Source organism: Carassius auratus, chromosome 14 (genome assembly GCF_003368295.1).
Source record: "Carassius auratus strain Wakin chromosome 14, ASM336829v1, whole genome shotgun sequence".
Lineage (NCBI taxonomy): Eukaryota > Metazoa > Chordata > Actinopteri > Cypriniformes > Cyprinidae > Carassius > Carassius auratus.
In genome coordinates, this window is record NC_039256.1 from 15,663,700 (window position 1) to 15,675,805 (window position 12,106).

The 12,106-nt window shown below is 34.0% G+C and overlaps 1 protein-coding gene across 1 annotated transcript; it reads right to left on the reverse strand.

Annotated features, from left to right (window-relative positions):
* Positions 1-1,564: 1,564 nt before the first annotated feature.
* Positions 1,565-6,766, reverse strand: LOC113114479 (uncharacterized). Its single transcript, XM_026281402.1, has 7 exons — positions 6,697-6,766; positions 5,917-6,003; positions 5,788-5,829; positions 5,328-5,354; positions 3,971-4,210; positions 2,664-2,765; positions 1,565-2,586 (listed from the first exon to the last, which is right to left on the reverse strand). The coding sequence occupies exons 1-7, from the start codon at positions 6,737-6,739 to the stop codon at positions 2,501-2,503; spliced, it is 627 nt and encodes a 208-aa protein (XP_026137187.1). The 5' UTR covers positions 6,740-6,766; the 3' UTR covers positions 1,565-2,500.
* Between the last annotated feature and the right edge of the window lie 5,340 nt (positions 6,767-12,106).

Genomic DNA, 12,106 nt, shown 5'->3' on the forward strand with positions numbered 1-12,106 from the left:
ACCCCCCTAAAACGTCTAGTTCACACACATATTACACACCCCCACATATCTACATCACTATGTGGGAAGATTTGCATAACACCGCCCAGATGTTCACTCAAAGAAAGAAGGTGTACCTTTTATTCTCATTGTAGTATTGTTGTTGCCGTTGCTGCCATTTCGTATAGATGCTGTATGTTTCATTCTGAAAGTGAAACTCCTTTGTTTGGCCTTCCAAAAGAGGATGATATCCGCTTCTTCATACCAGGATCTGATACATCAACTTTGCCGGATCGTCTTTCACTGTAGATGAAGTGGAGTCCAGCCCGGGGTCGACACATGTGGTTGCAGCAAGCTCCTTCCTTCGTAGAATCCGCCCACTCAAGGCCGCGGTGTGTGGTGCTGTTTCGTTGAAAGAATTAAACTACTTTGTTTGACCTTCCAAAAGAAAACAAGACTAGAAATCATGATTATATAATGTTTATAATGGGTTTTAGGTTTAATAAAATGAAAGGACATCACAATCTGTTAAGGGGCATAACATTTCCATCACAAGTTTGGGGTGTTCAGCCAATCACAATGCACTGGATAGCTGGCCAATCACAGCACACCTCGCTTTTTAGACCGATGAGCTTTGTGAAAATCGATGCATTTCAGAAGGTGAGTGTAATAATATGAAACTCCACATACATCGGGAAGAAGGAGGCGGGAACCGGCGCACAATCAAATGAAGACTTTAATGCCAAAAATAAACACAAAACAGCGCGTCAGCCCCTCACGGCGACTGACGCGCACAAATAAAAAACAAACACATAAAATAATGTCCCAGGCCTGGTCCTCTCTTGTCCTTCACGGTCGTCGCTCCAATTTTATATCCTTCCATCTCCTACGTGGGACTCGATACCAGCGGTGGGGCGCAGGTGCAGCTCATCTTCAATCACTACACCTGGCCTCACTCCTCGTTCCCACGCCTCTCGGCCCCGCCCCACTCGCCACAGTGAGGCATAGAGGAACAACAAGATGATTTAAGATAGTTTGATGAAAAATGTTGATTTTTAGGTGTTTTTTAGGCGATTTTTTTTTTTTTTACTTTTTAATGCAGATTTTAGTATCTTGACAAATCTGAGAACAGTTTGCAATATTGCCGAGATGTGAGATTATTGGAGTCTTTCTCTCAGGAGAAAAGCCAGCAAAAGCAATACTGTAAACAAGATTCTCAGTTTGCTCTCAATTTAATCTCATTGCTTTCTAGAAGAAACAATTAAGATCTTAAAGAAATCCCATGTGATTTCTCTTCTGTTCAACAGAAAAGAATTGCTCCTCTCGTTCTGAAAATATGGCAGCAAAAAAAAAAAAAAAACCCTGCTGAAAAAGGATTCACACTGCAAACATGTTTGTGTACATGTTAGATTTTAATGGAATAAAAACTTGACAGTATAGTCGAACACAGTACCAGGAGTTGTGTCCCAAATATTGAACTATACTATATATATATATATATATATATATATATATATATATATATATATATATATATATATATATATATATATATATATATATATATATATATATTGCACTTTGCCCATCTATTTGCAGATCTTGTCTGATAGCCTCTCCTTACTTTAAATGTACCGGTAATTAAAGATGACATTTGAGTGACGTGTATTTGTGTATTTGTGGAATTTTCAGTGTGTTTTATACAACAAAACTGCATAGAATAGTGCATAAGTGCATGAATTGACTCACCTCTTTGGAATGGTAAAAATACAAGATATTTACAATGTAGAATGTGCAATAAAACAAAATTATAATAATAATAAGATGGAAGAGAAACTAATTTTATGAGTTGTAGAGCAAGAAAACAAGGTAACATTTTACAATAAGGATTGAATTTGTTAACAATATTAGTACATTAACTAACATTAACTAACAATGAGCAAGACATTATTAAAGTATTTATTAATCTTTGTTAACCATTCATTGTTCAGGTAGCTCTGGTCCATGAATAGATAACTTTTGTTAATGTTAATAATGTATTAGTAAATATAAGACTAATAAATACTTTAGAAGAATTTTTCCATGTTCGTTTATGTTAACTAATATAATATTAACAATTGTAACCTTATTGTAAAGTGATGCTCACAAAACGGTCCAAAAACAAATCTTCTTTCGTTTACTGATTATGACCACTGTATTTCACATTGTTCATTTCTGCATGTGCTTTTAGGATGACCTAACAAGTCAAAAAACATGCCATGTATCAAGCGATTCAGCTTCACTCCAAATCCTTTAATAATAATAATGTGTGAGCAAAATTGATGTGAATTGCATATAAAGTTAATAGAGTGTCATATTAAAAGCTCAATTATTAGTTTATGTTAAAATTGCGTATTCCAAATGGATGGAAATTATATATGCAATTCAGAAACACAAATCCTAAATTTAGGTCTAAATATTTTTGGAGTGTAGAACTGAAAGGTCTCTGAATCAGGAGCCTCAGCTGCAGAAGCGCTTTCTCTCAGTAGTAGCTTGTGACCGTGTTCACAGAGCTGTGGATGTTCTCCAGGTTCTGCTGCCTTTGTCTCTTTCTGGCCTGACTCTGAGCTGAGAGAGAGAGAGATGGATGCCATGAAATACAGGACAACATGCATCTGTTTAATTGCAGAAGGTTGTAAATGTACCTTGTCCTCTCTTGAGTGCGATCTTCATGACTATTGCAAACAGCATGAGGAGAGCAGCTGCTGCTCCGACACAAATCAGTAAAACCACCAAAACATTACCAGCTGACAGCAGAAAAGAAACAAGAGGGACATGAGAAATACTATCTATCCATCCATGCATTATATTTTAATGGTTGCATGCAAAATTATGCACAGGTGCATCTAAATTATATAAAGGGAAAAGGTCTTTATTTTTTTTATTTAATTTAAAAAGCAAACTTTCTTATATTCTAGATGCATGGCACACAAACTGAAATATTAGAAGATTTATTTTATTTTTTTTGATGGTTATGACTTACAAATTCAGTATGTAAAAAGAATTTGAATATTATATAATGATTAATTTTGAGTATAAGTACTGATTACTTGTTGGGCGAGTTTAGACCATGCAACGACAATTATAGGAAAGACTACTGACTTCACAGGGAAGATTGTCATGAAGAGCAGATTCAAGAACTTGGGAGAGCTTCACAAGGAGTGGACTGAACCCGGAGTCAGCACATCAAGAGTCACCACACTGCATTTCACCTGGGGTAAGGAGAAACTCTTGCTCAGTGGTCCACGGTCCTCTTTTCAGATGAAAGTAAATTTAGCATTTGATTTAGAAATCAAGGTCTGGAGTCTGGAGGAAGACTGGAGAGGCTCAGAATCCAAAGTCCAGTGTGAAGTTTCTGAAGTCAGTGATGATTTGGGTGCTTTGACGTCTACTGGTGTTGGTTCATCGTGTTTTATCAAGTCCAAAGTCAATGCAGCCATCTTCCAGGAGATTTTGGAGCACTTTATGCTTCCATCTGCTGACAAACTTTATGGAGATGCTAATTTACTTTTCCAGCAGAACTGAGCTGAGCTGAAGGCCACTATCAGAGCAACCTGGGCTTCAATAACGACTCAGCAGTGCCACAAGCTGAATCCCTCCACACTGAAGCAGTAATTCATACAAAAGGAACTCCAACAAAGTATTGAGTTCATTATTAAACCTGCTTTGGAGATCTTGAACATTTACGTTTTGTAAATTTTTTTTTTGATTGATCTTTGAGAAAATATTCAAATTTTATGAGATACCGATTTTTTTATTTTCCTAAGCTGTAAGTCATAACCATCAGAATTAAAACAAAAAACTCTTGAAATATTTCAGTCTGTGTCCAATGAATATAGAATATAAGAACGTTTGCTTTTTTAAATTAGATTACAAAAATAAAGAACTTTTCCACGATATTCTAATTCTTTCACCGAAAGAATCAGTCAGGAATAATGAGCAGTACAGTCACCTTGTACTTCAATTGTTATAGTAGAGTTGTAGTTCCCACAAATGCTTTTAACCTGGCAGCTGATCACTGAGGTTTTTGGAATGTACTTGATTTGGAATATTTCATTATCTTCATTTTCCTGTAATTCATTGTTCTTTAGCCAGCTGATGGAGCCATGGGGAACATCATGAGTGCAGTTAACAGTCACGATGTCACCCTCTTTGACTTTGGTGGAAGAGGTGTTTACGTTCACATTAAAATCTGGGAAGGAGAGCAAAGGGTCAAAGGTCATCATACTACACATTTCATGTGTTTACAAATGATATCTAACAGATGAAGTCATTTTCCTCTTGTGGGTTAATCACTACAACAGGGGCGTAGAGAAGCAGGGGACATGGGGGAAGAAATTCGTCCCCCGCACTTTTTCAGTCAAATGTGTTTGCATAGAGCTTTTCAAGAGGTGGTGTGAATAAATATAGATTTAAATTCAAAGGGACAGGATAGTTGGCGCGTGACCTGATATTTTATTCAGACCCAGAATAAGGCGAGATGGGGGGGGGGGGGGGGGTCGCTCTCGCACATTAAGTCATACCAGGAAACTCCTAATATGGACAAAAAAGTCCAGCTATTGCTGTATGATAACAGTTGCTTACACAGAAAAACTGAAACTTTTGGAAACACAAAGACATTAAACATAAGATTGTGACAATATATGTTTTTTCAAGTCATCTTCAGCAGGTGATAAATAAAGTATGAACAATGCAGTGCTAATTGGCATAGATTTATTACAGTATAGAAACTATTCTGCCTTATTATGTGATAAAAAAAGTGTTTCTAGTATATAAACAAGTCAATATTAGTTGTTATTGTCCAGCAGTTATAGATTTTTAAGCAAATTAAAAGCTAGAAATTAGAGAAAAATTTAAGTTTGTTTTAAATATTGATAATCAGGAAATCAGCATATTAGACTGATTTGATTTCTTAAGGATGTGACACTCAAGACTGGAGTAATAATGCAGAAAATACACCTGTGATAACAGGAATAAATTACATTTTAAAATATATTCAAATAGAAAATAGTTATTTCAAATAGTAAAAATATTTCACAATATTACTGCTTTTGCTGTACTTTGGATCAAATAAATGCAGGCTTGGTGAGCAGAAGAGACTTCTTTAAAAACATAAAAAGTTGACTGGTAGGCTATATACAGAAATGTTATATTATAATGTCTTTTATTATATTATAATGTAATGTTATTTATATATATATATATATATATATATATATTTCTGTCCCTGGGCTACGCCCCTGCACTGCAGTATCTCTGGTAGCATTGATTTGATCAGTGTTTCAGGCAATAATGCACAGTACTTATACCTTTTATCGTGCAATTTGACAGAAAATCTGGGGAAAAGGAGAATGAAAACAGATTTAATACATTCTCAAAAACAATTATTTCAGTCATTATAGATTTTGTATTTTTTATACTATCAGACATTTCTGATTAGTATGGAAGCTTTTTTTCACCACAGGATAAAAATATATAAACACAAATAAAGTGATTACTACTCTTTATCTCACAATTCAGACTTTCCCCCCTTCAATTCTGAGTTTTCACAATATGTTGCTATTCTTTTTTTCTGTGTTTACATCTCAGAAGTGTGAGTAAAAAGTCATAATTTATTTTTGTATTTCATATTATTTGCCATTGATTACACAACTTTTCTTTCTCCTAAACTAGTGAATTTTTCCACTAATGTTTGTACAACAACGATGAAATGAAATGAGCATTTTAATACAGTTTAAATACAGAATCAAAAACCAAAATGTAACTGACCGTCGTTGCAGTTTTTTGATGTGTTCTGGCACAGTGGACATGCTTGAGATAGAACAAAAACATATAATCAGGTTATTTCGAATGTAAAAAGTCAAATGTAAAATAAATTTTTCTCTGCCTAGACTCTACCTTGTGATGTATTTATTCCTATAGGTTGAGAACAGTTAAAACATTCAACTAGTTCACACGGTTTATCTTGTCCAATGCCTGCACCTACTGAGAGAGAAAAAGACAATACAATATATTACTGCAGATAAAATATTAACCTCACACTGTAAAAATGGCAATCACGTTTTCTTTTATTGCATGTAAACATAGGGTTGAACTTCCATTTCTGACCTGAGGAACTGAACATTTATTTCCAGATGTTTCTTGATTATCTTTCCCTGCTTGTATTTTATTCTAAACTAAAAAAAATAACAGTTTCTGACAATATCCTGATTATCCCAAGCCACTTTCATTTGTGATATCATCCTCTAGGTATAGTGACATTATAAAACAAGTGAGTGATTTCTGTGAATGTGCATTACAATTAATCAATTTGTTTCATATTTATTTAATAATGTTCATGGTTCAAACATGGTTAAAAATATTTTAAAAAATAATTTAAACTGACATCCTTTTGTAAGCGAACTGTTAACCCCTCGCAATTGTCATTATTGTTAACCATAACCGAAATTAAAACCATTAAATTCATATTCATTGCTTGAAATAAAATAAACATTAACTGAAATAAAATATTATACAAATAATATACAAAACTGAAGCTTGTTTTAGTACAGTTAGTTGCCAAGGCACTTCTATTTTTTTTTTTTTTTTTTTTTTTTTCAAAACACAACAAAATTACTAAAACTTTCACAAAAATAAAATGAAAACGGTCAATAAATAAATAAATTCATATAAACTCACAGAGACGAAGACAGACGATGATAAACAGCGCTCTGCTAAACATTCTCGTGATCGCGCGTCCTGACGTCAGCGGAAGATGATTCAAAAACACAACATAAAGACACAGAGTTTTATTTTACTTGACATTTGCTCTTAGTTTTTCCCCACTTAAATTATAACATATTTTAACAATTTTAACTCAGGAATTGCTACTAATTTTACAATCAATCAAGGCAAGTACTGAATCAAATGTGATTTTTTTTTTTTTTATAGTAGTATTTAGTATATTAGAATATAGTATTTTCCTGCAAAACATACTCAAATAGTCTTTATTTACTTTTCTTTAAATTGTTTTTAAAACGAAGAATAATTTTATGAATTGAAAGATGATTAATAGGCAGATCAAATATATTTAGAAAGCCTTTTACCTGCTTTTTAAGGCTGTATGTTTCAGATGTGATAGTGTAAGGCGTCAGGAGTGAGTGTCTCTGACAAGAGAGCTCTGTTCATAGACATATTCACACACAGATATATACACTGATAATCATGCAAATCTTCTCTGGAACCTGCGGGCACAGGAATATATTTCTATATACAGCTGACTGCTTTGCTTACAGTGATGCACAGAGGAAACGTGGAAAACTGTTGAATACATGAATTGTATGGATATCTGTGTTTCATTTGACATGTAAATTTAGTTTGTTTCAATACCGTTTGTAATAAAATTAAAGCTATAATAGAATTTATATATGTATATTTACTCCATGGATGAAATGTATGTTGTGTATTCTAATAATAATAATAAAAAAGATATGCTATGCATTTATATTCAGTGTCAACATATTTTCTGGAAATAATACATAAAACATTTTGCTTAAACTTTTTATTATTTTTTTTACTTCTTTTTTAAGAAAACAAACCTGATTCAAAGGGTATAATCAGATGGCATAAGTAAACCATCAAACCACACTTAAGACATTAAACATTGCCATACTATTAACTGCACTGAATAATTTGTTTGTTTGTTTTTATGTAAATCGTTTTATGTTTGTTTTTATGTGCATAATGTAATGAACACATTTTAATCACCACAATATACCCTTAATATGTTAAGCACAAAATAACACCTCATAGAGGAACTTTGTTTTACCAAGTTAAAAACCAAGTTGCATATAAATACCATGATCTGAGCAACTAATTTTAAAAAGAAAAAGCTTTTACAACAAGATTTTTTTTTTAGCAAGCACTGGAAAAATATGCCTATGTAAAGATCCTACATAAAAAAAAAATAATTAAAAAGAAAAAGAAGATAATTAAATCACATTTATTCTGATTTAGCGAGTAACCCCAGAGTGCAGTCTGGACGATGGGGCGGGGCGACACTTCGAGGCGGAGCGACACGTGTCGCCCCGCCCATATTTGTTTTCCCCGCCTTTGACATTTTCCTCCGAGCCAGCAGGGGGCAGTTTGCGTTGAAACAAACAGAACGGTGGCAACTACAGCAGCAGAGTAATAACGCTATTCCGTTGATTGCTTGAGGTGAGTAAAAGTGGTTGTGTAAATATCTTATAATATGAAATGCGATGTTCGATCATTTATTTATCTATGGTACGTTCAATTTGAATAATTATTGTTAATAATTGTTATAAATTGCTCATTTTATTGTTCTTTGTGGATTGTAACAGTACACTCTGTACATAGCTTTAGTTCATAGGTTCGATTTTACAGAGGTATGGCATCACATTTGTCAAGTTATTTGAACAGACATGCATGATTTTTGTGTGTATATTATTATTATTACTATTTTTCAGGATGACATGATCAGGAGGTGGTGGTGTTCTGTTCTCCTGGACAGCTTTACTCCGCAAATGTATGTAGCTGTTTGAATGTTGCTTCATGAAACATTACTCTGTACTATATCTAGCAATATACCTACCTCTTGACATTTGTTCTTTTAGAGCTCAACCACTGAGGGGAGGAACTTCACCATTCACCATGTCTTCAGGCAGAGTCCAGCAAAGCAGGTTATTTGTGCACATACATTCATTAAGAACTAATAATTACATATGTGTGTACATGCAGAGGTATTTTAGTTATTACAGCTACATAGTTGTTCAGATGTGAAATTGGTATTATGTACAAGTACTATATTGGTCAGCACTGTGGATTATTTAATATATAGCTATCAGTTAACATCAGCATCAAAGACATTTAAAAACATTTCAGCTTAATTCATTTTCAGCGAGTTTTTTAAATAACCTGTTTGCGATCTAATGTGGATTTAGTTCACCATATAAGACAGAAATATTTATATTCAATGTAAAAGATCTTCATGTGGATCATGCATACAAATATATACAAATATCTCACTGGATTATTACAATTAATGGCAAAAATGAATGTGTGGAAATGTAAACTAATATATCCTACTGACACACAACAGCAAAAGATATAAATAATTGTCTTAAAACAGACATTTTTTTTTCAATGTGAAAATACTAACATGCCAAATACTTCTGCACAGTACTGTATATATTAACATTTTATTAGTGTTATTATAAAAGAATGAGTATGCAGTTGTGACAACAATCTATAGTTTTTAATGAGAGTTTTAAAGCAAGGTTGTCTGTATTCAGTGTTTATATAATGTTTAATAACTTTTATATACATGTATAAATAAATCTATGTATGTTTTTGATTCAACAGCTTCCACTGGAAATCCTCAGGGAAGTTATTTTGTCGGCGGGTGACTCTGCATATCTGACACTTTCTCTGGTTTGCAGATGGTTTAGGGATGTGCTCCGAAGTTTTTCGGAAAGCGGCACAGTTTGCCTGGCTAGAGAGTAAGATTTCCCCGTTTAATGCTCATTCTCCAATTGAATTTTGTAGTAGAAGGCTGTTAAACTTTTTTTGTATTATTATTATTATCTTTCATGTATTTTGTCTTTACACTATAAGTTGTGGCCAACTGGAAGAATTGTCCTCCTGTCTCCTGACCGGAACGAGTTCAGACGGATATACAGCATCAGGGACTGCTTGCAGTGCAGAGCCCTTTTCAAGTTTAACCCACCAGGGTACAGGGAAGAGCGTGGTGATCTTCTGGGCTTTTGTTTACACAGGATTTTGTTCCAAGGACTGTTTTTTTTTTTTTTTTCGGCATGAAACACATTTGTGTGTTAAATTCATTGAGGGGAAATAGAGAATGAACTGAGATCAACTGGTTTTGATTATTAATTGATGTCATTTAAAGTTAAACTTTGCAGTGTATAATGTTTTAATAAAAAAGCTATGAAAAACACGTGCATGACAACAGGTTTCAGTCATTTACATCAGTCTATCATTCTTTAAGGTTTCTCATATTTGATGATAACATCATTTGCTATGCATTGCTCATAATGGATTCTTAATTTAGTTGTGACAGGATTGTGAGGATTAATGAGGTTTTCAGTAGTGCAGTTCAGAAAACAAATAACAGAAAGTAACAAGTGTTTTTTCCTTGCAAAAAGTAACCATGGATTTATTGTAGTAAAAATATTTGTTGGCATATTAATTACTGTGAGCTGTAATTATAAAAACACCATAGTTTTACTATAGTTACTGTAGCAGAACCATGGTAAATTTTCGTAGGGGCCAAGGGAATGTTCACAATATTATTGGTGACGTTCAGAGACTGGTGACAATTTGTTACACACACACACACACACACACACATATATATGTATATATAATTTGAATATATAAATCAAGGTACTCCATGACTATCTACATAACCATACTTCGCATAATATTGCCGTGTCATTTTCAAACCAGCGAGTAATGCCGAGGTAGCGTCTACACTACAGCCATTGAGGGAGTAGACCATTTATTTCTATTCAGTTCGTCGTAATCCAAAACTCTTTATATTTATACGGGATGTTGTGGAAATGCAACAATAAATGCAAAAACACAACATTTATATTCACTTTTTAATTTATATTAAAAGTTTATTCATCTGAGTGTCTACTTCCGCATTACAATCCTGCTAATAGCGTCATAATTCTCTATACCAATAAGCTGTAAAATCGTCACTCACCAATAAGCTCATCTTAATCATAAATCAATAACCGCTGAGGTGGGCGGGGCGACACGTGTCACTCCGCCCCAACGTGTCGCCCCGCCCCATCGTCCAGACTGCACTCTGGGATACTTGGATTTAGCAACCGAAAGAGCTTTCTGAAGCCAGTAGGGGGAGATGTGAACTTTATAGTTTTGATCCAAAATTTAATTTAATTTAATTTAATTTAATTTAATTTAATTTAATTTAATTTAATTTAATTTAATTTAATTTAATTTAATTTAATTTAATTATGTAGTGCAATTTAATAATAATAATAAAAATGTCCTTAAAGCGGTGCGCGCATGCGCGTCAGCTGATTCTAAGTTCACCTGTTTGAAAATGAAGCGCTTAAACGCACACGAGCGCGTGTCGCGCAGGTTAAACGCACGCGGTCTCTAGTGTTCTTGACTTCAGGCATTATGGTGGCGATTAGAGGTCTAAGCCAAAGCTTCTCTCGGCTGACCAGAGGAGCATCCTTACATATAAAACTCAGCAAGAGTCGCGTGTTCAAGATGCGCTCGAGCCCGTACCAGGTGAGCGGATATGTGGATGAAAATTATTTTATTTTATAGAATGATGAACATCTATATGAATACACATTTGGTTACATGTATCGTTAATATAAAATAATAAAAATAAATCTCTCTCTCTCTATATATATATTATATAATATATTTAGAATTTTTACATTTGTTGTTTCGTCTTTAATTTGTTTTTATTTATTGTCCATGTATATTTTAGCCGCACATTTCTCTAATGTTTTTTTTTTTTTGCTTTTTGTTTCTTATTAGTTGATACGGTTACATTTTTTTAAATTAAGACTGTTAATCCACTGATGAGGGACACAATATAAGCACGTTGGCACAATACATTTAACAAGCTGTTACATAAGTGAAGCAAGATTGTTACAGTTCATATAAAACTTCAGTTTTCTGACAACTTCTGATCTGATCATTTGTACTCCATTATGTTTATAATTGATGATTATTTTTCACAGTAATCTCTGTGCTCTGATTCACTGCACGTGTGACACCACAGTATGACAAATGCTGTGAAAAATGTTGCTTAATTTCTCTCCACATGAACAGACGTGGACGTTTGTTGTGCAAGTCCATTGTGCAAGAAACTGGTTACTTTACTGCCTGTTTGAGTACATTTGTGGCCCCTAATGGTTTTGAGGTCATCCACTGTGGTTGGTTATTTAATAATTTAATTCGTCAGGTTTGTTTGAGTGCATAAGCGCAGGGGCAGGTGGGCCTTCGCACAGGTCTCATACCACACAAAGGGTTGCTTACAGTCGAAAGAGAGGTTTTGTCAGAGTAACCGCAGTTCCTC

Coding starts and splice junctions, on each gene's coding strand:
- LOC113114479 (XM_026281402.1), bottom strand. CDS start 6,739: ATGTTTAGCAGAGCGCTGTTTATCATCGTCTGTCTTCGTCTCT. Junction 6,004..6,696: donor CATCGTCTGTCTTCGTCTCT/GTGAGTTTATAT, acceptor TTTCTCTCTCAG/TAGGTGCAGGCATTGGACAA. Junction 5,830..5,916: donor AGGAATAAATACATCACAAG/GTAGAGTCTAGG, acceptor TTCTATCTCAAG/CATGTCCACTGTGCCAGAAC.